The sequence below is a fragment of the Lygodium microphyllum genome, chromosome 18 (genome assembly GCF_053477565.2).
Source record: "Lygodium microphyllum isolate KBCC chromosome 18, Lygodium_microphyllum_v1.1.10, whole genome shotgun sequence".
In the NCBI taxonomy this organism is placed as follows: Eukaryota; Viridiplantae; Streptophyta; class Polypodiopsida; order Schizaeales; family Lygodiaceae; genus Lygodium; species Lygodium microphyllum.
In genome coordinates, this window is record NC_141152.1 from 96564521 (window position 1) to 96587989 (window position 23469).

Consider the following 23469-nt stretch of genomic DNA (forward strand, 5'->3'; position numbering starts at 1 on the left):
AGGCCACACAACAAGGGTGGCATGTCAAGCTTAAGACCGCATAACAAGGGTAGGTAGAGGGGGTGAAAAAGAACATTAAGAAGAAAGTGGAAAAGCATAATCATAAAGAGGAGGTGCACATCGCCAATCACCACTCTCAAAGGAGAGAGGATGAGACAAACGAGGCATTTGAATGTAGCAGTGAATGGCATGTCGGATAAAGAAGGCTCATTGCCCAAAGTGAATGACAAGAATCTATGCATGTGCACTGGATACAAAGAGGAAGATCCACTTCCCTTCACCAACATGGAGTTGGGATAGGACCACAACAATGTACACTAATATTGAGGTTTCGAGATAAGATGAAGAGGACAATCTTCATGTGAGGGAGGTCGTACGATGGAAACTTCGACCAAGATACAAGCAAAGCATAGATACACAAGCATGTCCAAAATAATAAAGGTCTTGGATCCGGAGCATTGACTTGCTTTCAATCCATTGGTCCTAGTACAATGGACTAAACCTAGGGTGTATTGAGACAATGGAACTACTCAATTCCTTGAGCATCCCCCTTGTCTAATTGGAGAGGACCATACCTACCTCACATATCCATCTCCTCAAACCACCAAGTTTCAGCCACCACCCATACCTAGACCACACCTATGCAACACATTAGCTTAGTTGAAATACACAATCACCACCTCTATCATGGGCTCACACAATTCAAGCACACTACTCTCCTAGGGACACTCACCTCCCAACTCACCTCCATCCTACACTTAGCCTAACCACCAAATCTTCCTAGCCTCCACACATACTATAAGACTTGCCTAACGACCTAGGATCATGATCTAGAATCAATGAGTGCAAGGAGATACACAAACACCTCCAAATCTAGAGGGCTAGAGCATTTTACAAAGTGGGAGGCCTCTAGGCAAGAGAGGACCCTTACTCGTCATAAGTAGTGGGCATACAAGGAGACACAGTACTAGTATCTATACCACCTATTCATGAGCAACGATGTATCCACATCATGGTGCAAATTTTGAAAGCCACACCGCCCACACTCATTGAAGGCCCAAAGGTATGTCACTCATATGCAAAGAGACTACATGATGTACCACACTAACCGCCAATTCCTCACCCTCTTAAGCCTCGCCCTACCACATCCACTTTCTTCACACATGATATAGTGAGGAGAATAGTAGAGCACCTACAACATAGAGAATTGATGGATCATACACATATATAGGGTTAGCACTTCATTTACATAGAGGACATTTTGGCTCCTCTCCTTGCTTTCATATTTAACATGGCACTAGCAAAATGCTTCCTAGACAAGTGGACCATGCATACCATCGTGCCTATCCACAAGTCTAGAGATCCCCTAGATTTTAGTAACTACAAGCCATACATTGGCCAAGATATATAGAGCAATGTGATGGAGGCGAAGCTCGGCACCTTTGCAAAGAGGGAGATTGAGAGCAACAAGATAGGTTAATTCAAACAAGGACTATCTACTTTGAACACATCTACACCATCAAAAGCATGATTGAGGAGCCAAAAGTGAGGAAGAAGAGACTCTATTGTTGCTTTATGGATTTTCACAAAGCCTTTGATAGAATCCTACAAGATGGACAAAACCATGCGTGCGTGCGTGAGTGGGTGGGTGGGTGGGTGGGTGGGTGGGTGGGTGGGTGGGTGTGGGTGTGTGTGTGTGTGTGTGTGTGCAAGAAGAAATGGTTGCCTCACCTTGCATGCATGGATAGGGTAAATAAGATGCCATCACGGTCTTTCGCAAATATGAACTTTTTTATTCCCATTGCTTGATTTGGGATGAAATGAGAGATGCAACAACTTAGTGGGAGTAAAAAATCACACAAGGATTTTAATAAAGAAATTAAACTCAAATTTTACATGACATCTTTTGCTATGGTTGATTGTATGCTTGATATATTGTGCCTAAAGGATCATGCAATGAACCTCATGTAGCCAATTAATTAACAAAGTTGATAGCAACTATCAAAATAATATGGTATTAAAAACCACTCAGACAGCTAAAGCTACCTCAATAAATGGAATGCAAAGCGAATTAGTTAAGGTCCCGACAACATATTAACCATAGAGGCTAAAATAACCATAAGACTTTAGATGTTTAGGGATGTTCATGTTTAATCCTTTTGGATTGAGGCCTTAAATTTTCGTTGCAAGATAGACTCAAGGATCACCCAACCAAAACTAAATCCATGCATCTTATGGATTCTAAACAATGCCACTCATGGAGAGATATCGAAGACACTGTTGAAGGTTACTGCCTCTTAACTTAGCTAGAAGTGAGTACCTCATACGTGGTATCAAAGCATAAGTAAATAAGTGTCTTGTTCTTGTTTGATTAATGGGGGGATGATTGAAGCGAGCAACCTTTGTCAAGGATGTCTCCTTAAACCTTTTGTTTGCATTAGTGACTTATCTGACGCTCTCCCTATCGAATAAGCTAACAATTCATGGTAAAATCCTTAGTCTAGCTCTTCTCAAGAGGATAAGCTTCTAGGACAATCTCTTAAGATGACTCGTTTATGTTTCTCAAGGCAAATAAGTCTAATATGCATACATTGGTGGTCATTTGGAGACTCCTGGGTCTTCCCTCTAGCCTCTAACATCAATACACAAAAGTCCTTTCCTGTCACTTACATAGAGAGACATGTGCACTTTGTAAAGATGGAATTGTTTCTCAAGGAAAGAGCAGAAACAATGATGTAGTATGGCCTCCAATTTCTTAGCTTTGCCTCCTTGGAAACAAAAGTCAATAAACAATTGATATAGCCCATCTACTTTATACAATGAAAAAAACAAGGAAATCTTTTGGGTTAAGTATGGGTCTCTTGGTAATATATTACCGTGCTAAAGCATTTGGATAACAGTGCCTTGCCACACGTAAAGAACAACTTTGCAGATGACCTTGTTACAATCCTTATATGAGCAATAGCATCCTTGGGTAGACATTGTTATGGCTTCATTTGAGAAAGCTGACATCTCACATGATTGTACTACAATCAAAGTCTCTTGGTGGTATGTCTTGAATTCAACGTAAGGAATCAAAGCACCAATCTTTCCTTCTTGCACACTTGATTGCTTATTGGTAGGAGATACTTCATAATGTTCCCTTTAACTCTAGAAATGAGACTTAACTAATTGCAAGAAATGCTACCTTGTCAAATGTCAAGAATGACAACTTTCCAGATGGCCTCGCAACAATCCTGATGTGAGCAATAGCATCCTTGGGTAGACATTGCTATGGCTTTATTTGAGGAAGCTGGCAGCTCACATGATCATACAACAATCCAAGCCTCTTGGTGATATGTCTTGAACTCAACTTGAAAAATCAAAACATCACAATGTTTCCTTCATTCACACTTGATTGCTTCATAGCAAAGGATCTCTTGCTACTAATGTTCCCTTGACTCTAGAAAGGAAACTACCCTCACTCTAGAAAGAAAACTCTCTCATTGCAAGTTGAGATTATGGTCACATCCAAGTTCCTTGATTGACCTAATAAGCACATGAAACATAATAAGTTTGAATGGATGGCAAGACTAGATTTGAGGATTATATAGGATACTAATATTCCTAGTCATTCTCAGGTTTATTGTTGTGTGCCATATCCATCAATACATTTGTGTTCCTTAAGGTTATAGGTTGATTTCTACCACATTGAAAGAACAACTTTGATGGCATCCCCCTTTGACTACATCTCAATCTTCATCTACATGGTTGGACTAAGCTTTTGTGAGTGTGGATGATTTCTTGAAATGATCAATCAATCTAGTTTATCATAGGATGGTTGAGAGTAAGAGAGGGATGATTAAGAATGCCAATAAAGTTTGGTATACTTAGGATAGTAAAGCTAAGAGGCCTGATGAGTCTAGGCTTTCCTACCTAGGAAAAGTGTTTATATAAATGCTTCTTATTGAGAATCTCCCCATGGGGAATATGTTGTGCCATTGCAAGATCTCCAATGGTAGAGGTGTCATATATACAACATGTGACGAGACTGCTGCTCATCTTTTTATTTCTTATCCAGCTACTAGACACGTCAATAGTATCATTCGCGGAATATGGCGGATTTTGGGCAAAATGCTATTCACAACCACTTAACAACCAAAATATACCCGTCTCTCTCATTTTCTACGTTGAATTGTTCCTTGGCACATCAAGTATCATTGCTCATGTGGACATTGTTCAAGAATTGTTATTGTGCCAAGTTAGTTCCATGGTTTTCCTGGATGGCTATCATCTGCATCACCCTGATCACACCTGCTTTGTGATTCCATTATCCTATCATCGTCACATATATGGCTCCATGTGTTGTTTTCTACCTGTTTTTCCAATCCACTTGGTCGGTCAGAAAGCCCTTTGTAAGTAGTTCAATTCGTTGACACAAACTTCTTCACAATGTGGAACTGTTACAAACAACAGTGCAGCACATCCTTACCCCTTTCTCCTCACATACTTACACCTTCATCTACGTTCCAGTTCATTACTCCACATTTTCAACTTAACTCTAATCTCCTAAGAGTTCAAATGAGTACTAGTAGTCCTCATACTCGCAGCAAACCAAACTTCTTTCCTCACAAAAATCATCTGAAGTACGTTGCTCATGTCATGTCACTAAGAATGTCTTTATCTGCAGTTACGATTTAGCATGCAGGACTTCATGAAACAACGGTTCTCAATCGGGCATCTCAAAAAAATAATTTGTTTCCTAGAAAAGTTGAAATATGAGCCAGACAGTAGATGCAACCTCATTCACTTGAGACCCCAGCAGTATAAGTTTACACTGAGAATAAGCCTTAAAGCAGGCATCTGTAAAGAATGGCTGAGTCCTACCAAAAACTTCAAAAACATGCCCCAAAGCACAGAATAGAATTCCGAGTATAAATTTATGCAAGTTATCTATCACCTTGCAAGACATTACTTCTCAAAGTTGAGGGCTATGCTTTGCTGAACTTTCTTGGTCACCAACTGCTGAGCTATTCGAACACACTCAGCAGTACCAGTAATTGTTACTTTTCTGAAGGAAAGGAAAAGAATTAAAACGTTAAGCTGAACTTCCACCGTTATTATTTATAAAACTTCAGAGCAAATAAAATACCGATTTGTAGTGCCATCCATGAAATCGCCACGATCAGAAATTTTAATTCGAACACCACTTGACTGCAACAAAAGAAAGGGAGTTGAGACTTCAAAACCTGCTAATACCTTGCAAAATTACTATTTTAGTGTACTAACATAACTACATGAGTAGAGGAAGTGACCTGCTGAATCTCTGTAATGATTTTTCCACCCCTCCCAACAATAGCACCCACATGTTCATCAGGAACAGCTAAACTAACAGAGGTGGTCATTGAGCCTGTTGCTACTGCAGGTACTGAGAGCTGCAGAGGTGATGATTGTACTGTGACTAAAGGAGGCATTGAACCCTGCCTCCAATAAAACGTCAATAATAAGGTCAATAGACCCAGTGGTCACATTACAGAGAGAAGAAATGTAATCACTCTTACAAAATCTTACCTTTATCTGATGATTACTAGTCGCACCATTTGTGTAACCCATCGACATGAATGTAGAGCCAGAATGTCCCTGTGCGGCAAGTATACTGGCTGGCGAACCTGGGCGCATACACAATGGCAGCAAGATTAGAATTTAAGACCATAAACTAATTTCACATGAAATCTTGATTACGTACCAGTGTGAGAAACTAAAGCAGATGTGTATTGATTATAATTCGGATCCTCCACAAGCTTTCTTAGTATGAGTGCAACAGCCCGTAGCTGCTGATCTAAGCTTCCCATGATTGAGACAATGCGGTCATTCAAGCCTGGCGTAAGGTGCTCCAAAGGTGAGAGCTTTATACTTGCATTTGAGTTTTCAATGTAGGATCTGTATCATAACGACAAGCTAGGGAGTTTAGCTGATGGCAACAGTTATTATAATATGTTGAAAACCCATATGATACTAGTCTATTATAATTAACATGAAGATCCAGCTCAAGTGTAGCAATGTTCATAGATCACCACTCTTTGTCTACAAGGGAAGAGGGGGGCGAAGGGGCACATTCATCACTTGTACTTGCAGATTCTGGCATGAAGAGAGGGACGTAGAATTTTTCCAATGTATTGTTGACCCTTGAATAGTTATTTTCTGTTCTCATATTGTTTCATTTTGCTTCCGTGGTCTTGCAATGTCTCTTCCATTACTGCTGTATCTTGCACTAGTAATAAGACCGATCTAGCATTCTTATTGTGTAGCATGGATTTTTGTTGCTTCTACTTTACCTGGCCATTGTAAGTCTACTAACAACAAACATGTGGCAAAATATTTTGATAAGGCTTCCTATTTGAGTTACCACATGCAAACAGCCTGTTTGCACGTTAGACTTCAATTGTCTAGAATCATGAAATGATGGAGGTAAGTAACTTCCAGGATGTGGCATAGCTGAAACCAGTTTCAAATTCTCTTCTGCGCTGGTGAACATCAAGATGGGGGGGTGCTTTCATAACATGTACTTGCAGATTCTGGTTTGAAGAGAGAGAAGTTGAAGTGAGAGAGGCTATAGATAGAGTGCGCCAGCAATTTGCCATTCTATTCATGATCCTACATTTTCTATTCCTGCTCCCGTACTCTTTTGTTTACATACATTTGCAGTGTTGCACTGTCTTCTCCATTCTCTGGTACATAGTAGCATCGTATTTTGCAGCAGAGAGTCTTGTTTCCAATTTACATAACCATCAAATTTCTAATGTGCATAACAAACATGTGGTTGTCTCTTATGTTACAAGTACTTGCGGTTCTCACTTCCTAGTCAATCCTTTCATGATCTGGTCATTTTGGCAGCATTCAAATGTTATGTTCAAACAGTCTACTTGCATATGGTATCACTGCCAGTTTTTGAGATGTGAGTAGACAAGAAGAAAATTGCATACTTTATTGTCGCACCTCCTTTGCCAATAATTGCTCCACATGCTGAATTTGGAACAACGAGTCTCACAAGATTTGACTTCATGTCATTTCGGTTTTCCGTTTGTGCCTGGTATTTGCCAAAAATATATCCAATATGTCATGAGCCCAACAGCAGCTATACGACTCCCCTTCTACTGTGATAGCAAGTGGACACAGAGAATTAAGTTTTCAGAAAATCACAGTACAGTAAACATTTTCAGGCAACCCAATGAAAACCCACCTCATTCAGTATCTTTGAAAGTATGAGATGAAAAGCAGTCAATACATCTTTGATGGTACCACTTAAAGCTATAATGCGGTCAGTTGTTCCTGGAAAATATTCATGATTTCGAGAGAGCTGAATCCTTGCACCAGACTGAGATTGGAACTCGTTGATAGTAGCCCCACCCTTTCCAATGACGGATCCTGCTGCTGCATTTGATATAAGAAATCGTATGCTGGAAGTGTTATTCCTTGTTTCTGCACATTCCAAACATAAACTTGTAATCCATTGAAGTTTAAATGATGCTTTAAAGCACCATTCCTGAGAAATACAGAGTTTACGAACAATAAGACTATCAAACGTTACGTCCAGCACAGCCATCAAGCCATCCACAGGCTCAACAACAGCAAAGTGCAACCACATCTTGTGTATAGCAAAGATGTTCTTTCTTTTTTCCACATGCTTGAATAAGATTTGATGTCTAAGATTCTCTTTCAAGTTCTCATAATAAAATTTGTTCACCCGAAAGCTGCACAAATGAGTTTTAAGAGAAACCCAAATGAAGGAAGATCATCATAGAGCAAGATTTCAGCTTTTGTGTGCACACCTGGAAAGATAGCCACTGGAGATGTGGCCGACCAGACATAGGTTTGTAAAGCTTGTCAGTATATGTAAGTATAGATCAGGGATGTCCAAGCACAAGACATTCCGGCTGAGAGGTGAGCAGCCAGATGGAAAGCCAAAGACAGCCACAGAACAGAGCAGTCAGTTCAGTTTGCAGGTGAACACCCTTTACAAAGCAGTGACACTACATGAGGCAGCCGAACCACTTTGGCAAGCAAGTAGAGACGGTCAATACACGACATGGCTGCACACGGCAAGAGGAGACATGTTAGCATTGGCATGACAACAGGACAGAGTCAATGGTTGTGCACAAGTGTCAAGGGGCATGCTCCTGGGAAACCCTAAACTTGAAAATCAGCTACAAAACATGCACACGGTGGCAGAAGCACTGGGGGATGTAGGCTTGACAACCTTCCAACAATTATGGAGCAAACATCTAATCTATCTCCCCCCAAGCCACAAACTAGACTACTAGACATGTCTGAGCTATTGTTAGAAGTAATGCTGAACTAGGCCATGTATTCATTAAGAACAACCCTGAAATCGCATGTTCCCAAAACTGTTGGCTACAGTGACTTCAATCATTGGATCCCTGTTAGCAACTCCTTTGGCATACACTAATTATGATTTCAACTTCCGACTCATATGAACTGCAACATCATTATGGCAATGGCAAAGCTGCTCACATCTGCAGTGACCTCAATCGAGTGCATCACAAGAAGCCAAATTAATCTATTTGGAGTTTGGGTAGAACGAATGCCTGCCCAAACTCTATAGCAAGGTGCCAAGCGAGACAGCCACATTTTGTCTCACACTATCCAAGCATCATCATCAATACCCACTTCACACTACAAGAACAAGCTTCCGTGCTAGCTTCCTCCCTCCTCACAATTGCTCTGCTACCTAGAAACATCCTTTGCTTCCCTCACTGTAATGTAACCAAAATTATTGCAATAAAATACTCCTATGTTCTTGCCATCTATACTTGAAGCACTACCCGTATCTCAAATTTCAAGAAGAACTTGGCTTAATAGTTATAATGTTAACTAGCCACAGTAATGAAGATAATTTCCCAAGAAACATTAATGATAATCACATCCATACTATGGCCAAAATGTTTGTACCCTAGGTTGGGAAAATTGACAATAATCCCAACCATGACTTACGTCAACAAAGTTGAAAGCCCTATTAGCTCTAATAGTAATAGTTGAAGGTGCTTACTATATGTCATGATAGTCATGAAGATAATATAGAATTATCATTAATATGATAAGCAATGTAACCATAACATAGATTAATTGACATTAGTGGGAGCAATATTAATGAAACATTGCTACCCCAACAAATTGACAAAAGCACACTCCACTTCTACAGTGCATCCCAAACTTCATAAATACTCACAAGAGTACTACCAAAAAATGCAAATAAGATGGACCCATTCACCTTGCAATCAGTGTGTACCTTTCCACCTAAAAAAGGTCACCAATGCTAGCACAGGCTTTCAAAAGGCTAACAAAAGTGTATGGGCTTGTGGCAACACCATCCTCTTGCATGTCTAAGCACAAGTGTAGGGCTTCCTTACCACAACCACATTCAGTCTAGCCAGAAATCATGGCTGTCCAAGAAAAGACTGCTTAATCAGGTAATGGCAGAAAACCTTAATAGGAGTAAATCGATGCTCATCATTAACATTATTAAAAATTAATGATAAAGATAATAAATAAGATAACCCTTTTCTCTAAAAAACGTGAAGAAAAGAGAAAAATAATCTACATAAAATTTATATATTATAAAACTTTTTTCCCTCGAAAAGGCTGGTCAACACATCAAATAGGGCCTCCTATTATAAAAATTGATTAATTAATAAAATATAATAATAATAATGCTTTCTTTAAGCCATAAATAGGCTGCATAAGCTGGTCGATGCCAACAAGAGGGCTGCAATCTCAAAAAAGTGTGCACCAACACCATCGGGCTGATCACAAGTGGGGAGAGAGAACAAATCATGAGCAGGTCGACCCTTCAAAGGGGGGAGTAAGAGAAAGAGAAGACTAACCACCTCCAAAAAGAAGGGGCTGAGAGCAAGCTACCTGTCTTTAGAAGGACTTTCTGGCAATTGAATCAACTCAAGACCTCAAGGCCTCAAAGATGGCTTAAAAGCGAGCTGAGCACCGTGGTGTGGTGATGAGGCAGCTGACTTTAAAGCTGCAACCAAGCCTCCATGGATGGTCAATTTGCAAGAGTGCTTAGGCTGCTTCTATTGCATGCAAGAGGTGCCCTCTTGTCCCTGATACACTAGCAATATCTTCTTAAGCAATGAGTCATGACACTACGAATGGTGGTCATACGTGAAGTGGGTGCAAACATCTCATCATAATCAATCCCGTGTTGTTGGGCATACCCTTTGGCAACAAGATGTGCCTTGTAGTAATCAATGCTACCGTCAGATTTGCGTTGTAATTTGTAAATCCATTTAGTGCCTATAGCATGCTTGCTAGCAGGTGAGTCACATAACTCCCATGTGCCATTTTTATCAATAGAGTTGAAGTCTGATTGCATAGTTGCCATTCAATGGTTGTTTTGTGAAGGGTCGTATAGAGAAACAAGTTCCTCATTGCATGCAGTAGCTACAAGTGCTTGCGCAACCAAGTTACCATGTGCATGGTGAGTGACTACTCTAGCTCTACTAGGAAGAGAAACGGGTTGTTTGCTATCTTGTAATGTATCTAATAGCCATCTAGGGACTATTTTAGCTTCCCGAGTAGCAGCCCTCTCATCGGCCACTTCATAATCAGCAATGCCTTGATCAATGTAAAGGAATGCTCATAATCATGCTATTATTCAACATGTGTTGTTGCTGATTTCGCTACTGTAAACCCTCTATAGATTGCTGAAATTGACCAAAATCAAGTGCACTTTGCTAAAATAAAGGCAACAAATCGTCAAACATGTTCGAGGACCCCACATTGGGCTGAGATTTGCAATCCATGAAGGGTTGACTATACACATGACAGAATCAAGCCAAAACTTTGGGGGCAGCTTATTGTGTGACAGCATACAACATGCCACTTCTATCAAGGTGCAATTTTTTCTTTCAATCACACCATTTTATTGAGGTGTATAAGGCATAGTACACTGATGAATAATGCATTTTTCAGCCAAGGAGTTGAACTCCCATGACATATATTCCCCCCCCCTTGATTGGTACATAGTGTAATCAGCTTGCATCCAGTGCCATTTTCAGCAAAGGCCAAGAATGTTTTAAATCATGCAAACACTTTAGATTTGTGCCTCAAAGTATATGCCCAACAATAATGAGTCATGTCATCAAGGAAGATAACAAAGTGCAACTATCCTTCGATGGATTTGACACGCATGGGCCCACAAAAATCACTATGCTCAAGATGCAATTTCTTATTAGCATGCATAGAACCAACCTTGGAAAAGGAAGTATGATCCATTTTGCCAAGTACACAGCTTTCACATACATTGTGAGTAGATGCTTTCATAGGCGAAGCAAACTGTCATAATTAAGATGACCAAACCAAGCACGCCATAACTCAATGTCATCCACAATGGAGGTATCAACCTGTAATGCATCATCTAATGCTCTCCTCTCATATAAATCAAGCTGATAGAGTCCATTGTACAAAGTACCAAAGACAATGAGAGCATCCCCATCATTTCATTCATTGACACTCCATCAATCCATGTGGAATTTAACCACAGATCCAACACATGCAATGGTTGAAACTGAAAGCAAATTTTTCTTTATGCTTGGCACATACAAGACCTTTTCAAGGATGATCCATTGCAATAATGGGAATATGACCAATGCTTTGAATTGCATACAAAGCATTGTTTGCAGTAATCCATTGCAATAATGGGAATATGACCAATGCTTTGAATTGCATACAAAGCATTGTTTGCAGATACAACAAATCCCCCCTTTTATACATTTGTATATGACACAAACATGCCACAAAATGACATTATGTGCTTAGAAGCTCCACTGTCAAAATACCATGTGCTACAATTTTCAGTAGCTAAAAGCCCATGCTCATGCGAAGAAGACGCACAACAAAGGCATAAGACTGATCAATGTCCAAGCTCGCCAAATGTGCCATTGCACACTTTCCATTTGCTGAATTTTCAGCAACACTCATGCCTAATTGTTTCTTCTTTTCACTTACCATCATCTTTCTACATTCTTCAATAATATGCCCTTTCTTCCTGCAATAATTACCCCTCTTTTTCTTAGCACCATCATCTTGGTGCTTGAGGAGTCTAAATTTTTATTTTGCCTTTTCCCTTTGAGTTTGAGGGCTACAATTACTTCCCTTTATTTCAATGGCTGGCTGCAAATGCTTAATTATCCATACTTATGTTAGAGCAATTCAGCCTTGATTGCTCTTTTGCAACAATAGTGATACCACACATCGAATGTGTATGCATTGGTATCTCCTTTTGTAAGTAAACAAAGTGTAGTTAAGTATCAGGTAGACCAACCAAGACTATAGATACAAGAGATGCATCAAAAATGATTTCATCAATATTAGCAAGCTGCTCTGTAATGTCCTTGACATGTGTAATGTATTGCATCCACAGAATCACCTTCTATCATGTGCTCCATCTCAACCTACTTACGCAAATAGGCTACATGAGCCTCATCACGCACCTTATACAACGAAACAAGCTTATTCCAAGCATTCTTGGCCGCTGTGCACAACCGAATATGCGGAATGACTTGTCTTTGGCATGAAAGTGCAATCAAAGTATGAGCTTGGGTGTCACACCTATCCCATTTCAACTACTTTACTATGGAAGGTGCAAAAGAAGCTGGAGCGGAAGATCCACTGGTGATAGTGGATGAGGTAGAAGAACTTATGGCATTCTATGCAGCCAGGCCTACAAGCCTAACTTCTAAATCAAATACATAACCCCAAAGCTACTTGGCAATAAGTACATCCTTCATCATGTATGCCCACATGGGATAATTACGTCATCTAATTTGTCTAAGTCTCCAAACATGTTGGACAAGTCATTTTTCCTACCATTGCTTCGGATTTTTAGTTTTTTTGAAACCAATTGTTGTCCAAAGTGCGAATGCACTTACAACACAAAAATAAAGCAAAGAAAATAATAAAAACTCAAAATTTTTTAAACAATTGATGGCATCAATGAAGAATTTACGGCTAAAAGGGCTCCAATATGCTCAAATGTCAATGTAGAAGGTATAATTAGCCTCAATGTCAATGAATTTGGGAAATTTTCACAAAAAGCCCCAAACTAAATTGGTAAAATTGATGAAATTTGAGCTCAAATGTGAAAAGCCTCAAATTTTGCTACAAAATAAATGCAAAATCCTCAAAAATTCTAGTGAAATTCGGGGTTTTCAAGCAAAAGCTCCAAAATTCTTGATGAAATTTTGGGGGAAATTTATGTTTCCTATAAAATCCCCAAATTTTGTGCTTAACAAGGGCATACACAAGAACAAGAGGTATTTATGTGGCTAAATATTGATTATGGCTGAAGACCCTGAATTTTTTAATATTTTAATCCAGTAGACTATCGAACAAAAGTGAAGCACGATGTGCAACGACTCAGTGTTTGATTGTCAAGACCACCTCCAAGGTTGTCGAGCAAACTATTAGAACCACATCAAGCTACATGACGGGGTGCACAACTGAAACTACAAGTAGTCGTACAACGTGGCATCAAGCGTACAGCTATTGTGCACTCTAGATGGAGCAATCTAGACGTGGTGCAGCTAGCATGCAATTGTCGGTAAATTTCCCAACAGGCAATAGGCGCGAGGAGTCAAGGGATAGATTGGAGGACGTTGTCATGGGATTCCGTGCCCATGGTCTAAAAATAAAACTTTTATCCTTTACATATATCACTTAGTCACTTGTATTCTAGACATGCTACATAGAGACTTGCCTAATGCAATAAATCTTAAAAACCTAAGTCCACCAGCATATGGCATGGTGTAATAAAGATGGGGGCTCTTTGCCTTAAAATACAATAAATTGACAAGATGATTGATTTTGGAAACTTAGTCTTATTCGTCCTTACATTGCTTACATGAAGTTGCTACAAGTTTTGTAAGTCATGGAACATTAAACAAGAAGAAATATGGTCATGAGCAGATGACTTGGTAGGTTCCCTTGGATTACATTTTCCAGAAGCCAATGATGTGGTTGTGTACTTATGATATTCAAGAGTTTTAAGTGTATTCACAAACCAAGTCACACGGAAGATGGAGTTATCTAAGTTGACTAAGTATGGGACATTTGTATGCATTAGCCTTGCTTATGTGGACTTATTGTGGTTCATTTGAACTACATGGACCTTCCGTTTTTTGCACCGCATTTTTCGGGCATTCTCGGGCTGAGAACAAGGCGCATCATGGATGGGGGAGAAAGGAGCTCATTCACTGCCACAACAAAAGGAGATGAAGCCATGCAACCGCAAGCAACTTCAGAAGACTCCACTTGACATGTAAGTACCACTCTTCCCATGCACTGACGAACTAGAAGGCCACTCTTGGCTGTGTAAAACAGGGCTGAACTATGTATTTAAGGGCAGCACCCCATACTTACTTAAGGCTCTTGGATGATTCTTGTGAAGAAGGTTTATTCTTAACTTGGGTATTCTTCTCTATGCTGAGTCTGATCTCCCATGCCAAGAGAGGCATCAAATTTACTCTCTTGAGTTCTTTAAGAGTTGAATGAGGACTACTATTGGCTATCCAAACCTGTAATCTGAAGGGCTGAAGCTCATCTCCTTGCATTCTTGCCTAATCTTGTCACAACAAGGGGCTCATTCTTGCTCTTGGAAGCCACCATTGTAGAAGCTTGAAGAGAGGAGTATCTAGAAGCCTTCTTGACTTGAATATGTAATAGAAGTGGGCTGAAATAGGCAGCCCAAACAAAGAATTGAGGGCAGTTGTACATATCTTTCTCTTCTTGAAGATTCATGATCAATCATAGATCTTACTTGACATTGATATGCTTGATGCAAGTTGACATTGCATAAACATTGTGGAAGGGGCATCAAGAGAGCATCTTGATTGCTCTATGGCAACCAATAACAAGGCAGACAAGGGCAGCAGGATTTCCTTCTTCTCTCCTACTTCTACATGCTTATTGCAAGCTACCTATTGCTTGTTATATGCTTTTGAATATAGGGGCTGCTTTTGTACTTCAACAAGGTGTCTTCTTGGAAGGTTGATGCCATGCATATGGGCTGAAATAGGCAGCCCACACAGTGATTTTGTGGACAACAGGTCCTTTTTCTTCTCTATTGCTTCATACGGTGTGATAGACACTTAAACTTGGCTGATCTATGCACTCTGAGATAGGGGAAGTTTATGTTATCATCAGAGGTGAAGCTTGGATGATATTTGGGGGCTGATTTGGGTTGATATCCTCAGCCATAATCAGAAAATTAGCTACAGTAATGATCTTTTGATTCATTTCTTGCTCTTCAAAAGATATCTTGTCAATGCAAGTCTTATGTGCCCCTATGGCAGGGCAATGTTTATAGACCATTCATAAATGCTTTGAGTCGGATTAAGAGGAGCTTTTACTCTTTATTCTTGACTGTAATAACCTAACCTTATCAGGAACTCTATTTGAGGCTTTCTTAAAGCAAGTCTCTTTTGCTCTACAAGCCTTGTAATTGACTCATAGTCTTTTGTCTCTATCAGTCTATACTGAATGTAATCATGCAAAGTTGATTTATACTTTGGAATCATGTTTGATCGATGGGATGCAGAGTTGTTTATGTTACATGATAGCATATTGTACTTGAACACATCTCTTGTGATTGCTCTTACAGTCAATAAAACAAGCTTGGTTTGAATTAGAACTTAAGAGGCAATACTTTAGTGATCTTTGCTAAGTACATGCAATTGGAAACTCTATTATCATCCTTGAGAGCTTGGCTTGAAACCTTCAATCCTTCTTTTATCTCTATCAACTCCAAAGTTCAAGCTCTTGAACCCTCATACATTCTTCTCTCTTGAAGACACATCTCCATCTTGTCCAGTTTTCTTGCCAAACTCTTTGTGAGAGCTCTTGAATCCTCATCCTAACCCCTAGGTACTTTTTGAAGGCACGTGCACATTGCCCGCCACAAAATGCTAGAATGGGAGGGATATTGAATTCCTTATGCAGGGTGGCTGCGCCGACTGCTGTCGACTTAGCAACTTTACCCAGGATCCACTTCATCCCCGTGACAGCCATTGTCTCCAACGGCTGAAGGAGTGTCTGACGATGTCCTCCCATAATTTCGGCTCCATACATAAGGACCGGAAGCACGCACGCCTTGAAGACATTGAGTCTTGTTCACATGGGGGTCGAACAGGAAGAGAGGAATGTCTGATATGCATAAAGGGTCTTACGGCCCTTCTCAATCCTCTCCCGAATTACTGTTTCAATAGAAAGCTCACTATCTAGTACAATGCCCAGGTAAGTGTATCTCTCACAAACTTCGATCCGTTCGGTCCCCAAGTGAAGTGATCGATCCCTCAAAGCTTGCAGCTTGCCAAAGAAAACCATGGCGTTACACTTTGAAACGCCAAAGCTCATTCCCCACTTGATTGCCTACTCATTCAACCGGTTTAATGCTTCTTGCAGCTCCTCGACGAACTCTGCAAGGAGAATCAAATCATCTGCAAAAAATAGCCCCTCAATTCTCTCATGAAGACCGAGAACGCTAACTCCAAATCCATCACCCTCGTTTATGATTTCGTTAATAAATATGTTAAAGAGGGTGGGGGACCCTGTCAGAAGTGGAGCAGCGGTGAAAGCATAAACATGTGCTGAAATAAACTGCTGAAACACAAGACAAAAAGAAAAGAAAGAACACGATACAGATGAGAACTCAGATGTATGCACGGGAAATGGAATCCATATATCTGAACACGAGACAGTCGCATACAACAGTGAGTCACTGGCTGTGTGGGCACTGGCACTGGCTCCTCTCTCTACAGAGTCTGCAGATGGTGAAATGAAGTGACTGACTGAGGAGGAGCCACTGAGTATAAATAGGCTGAAAAAGTGGGGAGCAATAATGCTGGTCGGACAGCATTTAATGCTGGCCGACTGGTGCATAAAATGCCCCAATGGCATAAAATGCCACACCAGAAAAATACCTAAAATACCTAATAAAAATGCCCAGCCCAGATCAAGCTCAGACTCACACATGAGCTGACAAATACTCTGCTAACACCCTCTCTCAGATCATGAGTGATCTGATACAATACAATAGTACAAGGAAAAGGGATCAGAAACTATACAACATAGAACCACCAAGTAGAACCATGGATACCCAAGCAGTGGGTGATCAAGCCACCACCAAGGTGCCTCGAAGAGAACTTGATGTCGATGTCGATCGTACCAAACACCTGAAAATAGAGAAGATCATAGCATGTCTCTGTGTCCATCACCAATGTCTCGCAGTAGCATACAAGACTATCCTGTCAAAAATGTCGCTGAACATATGTGACCATGGATTCGCCACCTTTGGCCAGACCGCCAAAGTGTCCCCTCATGTGAGCTCCAGACGAATGCCTCCCGCTCTCTGTCAAATAATCAGCTCAGCATGAACCTGGATATCAATCCCAGCTCCAGGATTTGATTCCGTCAGACTGAAGTCGATGCGTCAGGGACGTCCCTCTCTGGAACCTGTGCACCTATATAAAAGTATAGATGAGGCGCCGCTGCCCCATCTGAACACCCGCTCACACTCTCTCTGGCACAAGAGTCGTGAGGGATGACCTCATCACCACCACTAGAAAGCAGCCGAGGAAGGGGCCACCAAGCCCTTCCCGCGATCCAAAGAAGAGGATCCCTTCCGCGCCGTGGACTTCACCTTGGTCGGAGGATCGGAGTCGGAGCTTGATGAAGGAAAGGACTCATTGGTAGAGTCAACATCCCGCTTCGTCTTCTGCTCCTTCTTCCTGGAAGCCGCTAACTTCTTGCAGTCATTCCGCAAATGTCCCTTCTTGCCACAGTGGTAACACTGGGCCTTCGACTTCACCTTCCCGTTATCCCTCTCTGAAGCTACATAAGCCTCACCTCCATAATGTGTTGGAAGCCGCCCCTGTAATCTCAAGGATGTCTCATGGTTGTCCTCATCAAAGTCTTCAAGAAGAGGAAAAGGACGGAGAGGAGGAGGAGTAGCTCCATAGACGATGTACCATAACCGCTTCTGCACAAACCAAGCTTTCATGACAGCACTCCATGTGAGATAATCAGGTCCATGTAACTTATCATCAGTGGAAGTGTACGGAGGAGCCATATGGAGAGGATAAGAAGAGAAGTAGAGAAGAGATGGAATTTAGAGAGGAAACACAGCCAAAACACAAGCACAAACTGCAGAAAATGAGAGTTCACATGCAATATAACCCAAAATCTGATCAATAGAAGACAAAATCTGCTGCAAAAAGTCAAAAGATCAGTCAAAAACTGCCAAAAACAGCAAAAACGGCCTGAAGTAACAGTCATCAGCCACGAGACACGCTGAATCAGCAAAACGCAGGCTGTAAACTGGAGAAAAACAGGTAGAAAACTGTCGCCAGCAGCTGCAAATGAAAAACGCAGGCAGCAGAGGGTGCGTAGGCAGCAGAGGGTGCGGAGGCAGCAGAGGGTGCGGAGGCAGCAGGCGATGGCAAAACTGCAAAAAACGCAGGCTGAAAACAGCCCCAAAACAGGTCGCCTGGCTGCGACAGCAGTCGTCTGATCAGCAGGGGTACTAAACAGTCCTGAAATCAGCAAGAAAACACAACAGAAACACAAATCCTTAAAACTGATACCATGTCAGAAGTGGAGCAGCGGTGAAAGCATAAACATGTGCTGAAATAAACTGCTGAAACACAAGACAAAAAGAAAAGAAAGAACACGATACAGATGAGAACTCAGATGTATGCACGGGAAATGGAATCCATATATCTGAACACGAGACAGTCGCATACAACAGTGAGTCACTGGCTGTGTAGGCACTGGCACTGGCTCCTCTCTCTACAGAGTCTGCAGATGGTGAAATGAAGTGACTGACTGAGGAGGAGCCACTGAGTATAAATAGGCTGAAAAAGTGGGGAGCAATAATGCTGGTCGGACAGCATTTAATGCTGGCCGACTGGTGCATAAAATGCCCCAATGGCATAAAATGCCACACCAGAAAAATACCTAAAATACCTAATAAAAATGCCCAGCCCAGATCAAGCTCAGACTCACACGTGAGCTGACAAATACTCTGCTAACAGACCCGAGGCATCCTTGGCGTACTCCTCGTTTCACTGATATGGCTTCGGACAGAAGGCCTCCTATCCTCACCCTTATCTTAGAAGCTTGGTACATCCCCTCTATGAACCGTATGCAACACCCTTCCACTCTACAAGCTCGCAGCTTGCAAAACAAGGCTTGGTGCAGCATCGTGTCATATGCCTTTTTGAAATCGATGAAGGCAACGTAGGTGGGTTTGCCCTCCACACGACGCCTCTTCACAATCTCTTCGAGGCATGCAACTTATCCGATACACTCCTCGTGCTCCCGAAACCCAGCTTGTGCTTTGAGGAAGAACTTGCAGCTCTCTAGGGCCTTGTAGATCCTAGATACCACAATTGCACTATGCTTATTGCCATCTTGAAAATGTCATCCACCCAAGATATTTACCCAACAACTTCAATAAGCAAGTCAAGGCAATTGGATACACATGGAGTCCATACTATGCTAGGAAACTCCTCCTCAAGCATACATCCTTGTTGAGCTAAAATATGCATTACTTACTGATTAGCTTCTAAAACAGCCCCAAAACACACCAAAAATGCTCTTTTAGAGTAAAATCCTAAAACACGGAGCGGTTCGAGAGAGTTCAGTGGAAACCCTAAAATGGAGAGCGGTTCGAGAGAGTTTAGTGGAAACCCTAATTTTTGGGACGCCCTTCCACATCTATAAATAGCCAGGCTGCCCCCATTCAACCATTATCCTTGTTTGCAGGTTACACCAACCCACACACCCTCTGTTGCTATTGGCGCCCAGTTTCCAGCCTACAGCCCGCCTCCATCTGTTGTCCAGCCATCATTGACTACAGCCACATTATCTTCAGCCTGTCCATTGCTGTAGGCAACAACTCTCAGCTGTTGGCGACTGCTCCAGACTGTCCCAGACTGTTGTTCAGCCTATTGTCCATCATCTCCAGGGTCAATCAGCCTACATTTTCAGCATTGCAAGCCCTGACACTCTCAAACACTATTTCAGCGTGCTGTTTACAGCAGATTGTGCACAGCTTCCAACCTCCGATCGGTGGTACACTGCTGCGTTTACCAATTTCCAGCCTCCAGACTGTTGCGTTTTGGTGACCAGCCTACTGCCATTCAATTTTCAGCACTCCTACACTCCGACTGGTGGTCACAGACTTGGAATCTGTCTTCGATGGACGTCACACTCCGACATTGCTCTGCCCTTAAGCACACTGTACACTCTTACATTCACTTACAGCATTCATTCACTTCAAAGTTGTGTTCTCTCTCTTCCTTCTTCTGTTTGTGTTTGAGTTTCTAATTTGAGTTTTGAGTTTTGCGTTTAAGGTTTGAGTTTTGCCCTCTGTATCTGTGTCTGTCTCTTTGTGATTCTATCGTGGTCGTACACTCTGTCAAGATTGTGGGAGAGAAAGAAGGAGTCTCACTTGTAGCTTTCTTGCTTGCACAATGGGGGAATACACACAAGGGTGGAGGCTGAAAACAGTTTTCCTCTTCTTAGTTGTGTAAGCCAAAAGAACTCTTATACAAAGAAATAGAAAAACCCTATATATGGGTCTCAAACCAAACTCAACTAACTAAGGTAGCATACCATAGTTACCAGGAACGGGGAACGGGAACGGGAACGGGACCCCCGGGAACGGGGGGAACGCCTAAAGTTAGGGGACGGGAACGGAGGGAACGGCATATATATATATATATATATATATATATATATATAGAGAGAGAGAGAGAGAGAGCTCATAGATTAAGTTAGTTGGAAGATTGCATGGTGGAAGTGAGAAGAGTGGCATGATATCACCGTTGCATCTTGCTCACACCAAATCTGGACAAATCCCCAAATTTTCCAAGTCCTGCGTGCACTAATTTCAGTGAAATTGAAAGAATTTCACTAAAATGTGAAAAGCCCCAAAATTCCCAGGTAGATGTGCACCGACTTTGCAATTTTTGAGTCAAATTGTCCAATTCTGTGTTAAGATCCCCAGATTCGAGAAAAGCCCCAAATTTTTGAGCCGATTTTGAACAGATAAGAAATCTTGTGCTCACGCATGCGAAACCCCGTCAATGGGTGAAGGAGATTTCAAAAAAAAGATTGAAATTTTGAAAAAATCTACGGGTCAACGGACCCGTCAGTCGTGCGCTGTGACGCCCGCCTTTCGCCGTTACGTACTGGTCACCGTGTCCGCCGTGCAGTCGCCCCGTCGCGTGCAGCTGTTACCTGTTACGTATCGCACAGCAGTCGCCTCCAGTCATCTGTCCACACTTGCTGCAGTTCCAGGGAACGGCCGTTCCAAACAGGGAACGGTTGCTGGAACGGCCCGGAACGGTGCGGAACGGGCAGGAACGGGGCTGGGAACGGGCAGGAACGTTCCATTGGCGTTTCGCTAGAAGACACATGCCGGAACGCGTTAATCCGTTCCTAAGGCCCGGAACGGGCGTTCCCTGTTTCTATGTAGCATACTAACTGAGCCACGAACTAGAGTAGATAAGGATAGCTGTCATGTAGCTATTATTCATGGGCGGTGTACCAACCGCGTCTGCAACTGACAAGTCGGTGACATAAATACACAACGGTCACCCTGGCGTATCACGAGTGGAGCTCGATATCTCAACACTCCCCCTCGAGCTCAATCCCAATTCCTGTACACCAAGCAGGTCTCTGAACTTGCGCAACTTCTCTGCGCCCAATGCCTTCGTGAATATGTCAGCTACCTGATCCTTTGTGCTGACATAAACTAGATGAATAAGACCTAGTAAAACCCTCTCTCGCACATAGTGATAATGCACCTCAATGTGCTTTGTTCTAGCATGATGGACTGGGTTATTTGCCAAGTGTATACTACTCATGTTGTCACAATAAATGACAACTGGCCCATCTGTAAACTGATGCATATCATAAAGTAGCTTATGCAACCAAGCTACCTCACATGCAGCCATTGCTGCACCCCTGTACTCAGCCTCTGTGCTCGACAAGGCAACTGTAGGCTGTTTCTTGCTGCTCCAAGTGACTGCAGCACTCCCAAAAGAGAACACATATCCACTGGTAGATCGTCTATCAGAAATACTACCAGCCCAATCAGCATCAGTGTATCCATGCAACTGTATCTGAACCCCAATCTCATAAAATAGTCCATATTGCAATGTGGACTTCACATACCTAAGTATGCGTCTAGCCACATCCAAATGTGGTTTCCTTGGAGCCTGCATAAACTGACTTACCAATCCAACAGCATAGCTCAAATCTGGCCTGGTAATAGTCATATAAATCAAGCTTCCTACTATGCGTCTGTACATAGTAGGGTCTTCTAGAAGCTCACCTGCATCTGTGCTCAGCTTCACATTCTGCTCCAAAGGAACTGAAATAGGCTTACAGCCTGTCATCCCATATTTGGACAGCATGTCCAATCCATACTGCCTCTGCAAGAGCTATATCCCACTTGGTGATCTAATCACCTCAATGCCCAAGAAATAACGCACCTCTCCCAAATCCTTCATCTCAAACTTCTGCTTGAATAGCATTTTCACATGAAATATATCTTCATCACTGTCACCTGTCATAATCAAATCATCAACATAAATGACAAGTAGCATAATACCTTTCTCTGTTTTTCTCACATAAAGTGAAAAATCTGCCTTGGAAATCTGAAAGCCAATAGTGACAAGATACTGTCCTATCTTGTCAGACCATGCTCTAGGTGCTTGCTTCAAGCCATACAAGGCTTTCTTCAACCTGCAAACAAACTCAGGATGAACAGCATGCACATAACCTGGTGGCTGCTCCATATAGACCTCTTCTTGCAAATCACCATACAAGAAGGCATTCTTTACATCCATCTAATGTAAAGACCATCCCTTTGATGCAGCCATAGCAATGACTGCTCTTACGGTTGCCATCCTTGCAACCGGACTGAATGTTTCTTCATAGTCAATGCCATATGTTTGTGCATACCCCTTGACTACTAATCTTGCCTTGTATCTGTTCACAGAACCATCTGCATTGTGCTTCATCTTATAAACCCACTTACAGCCAATTGCATTTTTACCTTTAAGCAAAGGTACCAATTCCCATGTAGCATTTACTTCCAAGGCATCCATTTCTTCATCCATGGCTTTCTCCCATTTTTCTTTTCCCATGGCTTGCTCAAAAGAAGTGGGTTCTGGTTCCTGTATCACTTTGACCATATATGCATAGTGAATGGCTGTAAATCCATCATATTTCAGCCTATCCACAGGATACCTAGCTCTCGTAGACCTGCGCAAAGTAGGTTCACTCCCAGGTGCTCTCAAAACATCCCTGGTCTTCCTTACTCCAGGTGTAACAATAGAAGGAATACCCAACTCATCATCAATGCTCTGTTCTGAGCCACTGGATTCA

The 23469-nt window shown here is 41.8% G+C and overlaps 1 protein-coding gene across 1 annotated transcript in view; it reads right to left on the reverse strand.

Annotated features, from left to right (window-relative positions):
* Positions 1–4772: 4772 nt before the first annotated feature.
* The window catches only part of LOC148021170 (protein BTR1-like), a 31867-nt gene continuing 13170 nt past the window's right edge, over positions 4773–23469 (reverse strand). The window contains exons 2-8 of the mRNA XM_087698106.1: positions 7220–7458; positions 6963–7066; positions 5726–5919; positions 5551–5648; positions 5295–5459; positions 5132–5193; positions 4773–5050 (exon numbers count right to left, since the gene is read on the reverse strand). Coding sequence (XP_087554232.1) covers positions 4951–5050; positions 5132–5193; positions 5295–5459; positions 5551–5648; positions 5726–5919; positions 6963–7066; positions 7220–7458 — 962 coding nt within the window. The 3' untranslated portion in view covers positions 4773–4950. The remainder of the gene's footprint in view (positions 5051–5131; positions 5194–5294; positions 5460–5550; positions 5649–5725; positions 5920–6962; positions 7067–7219; positions 7459–23469) is intronic.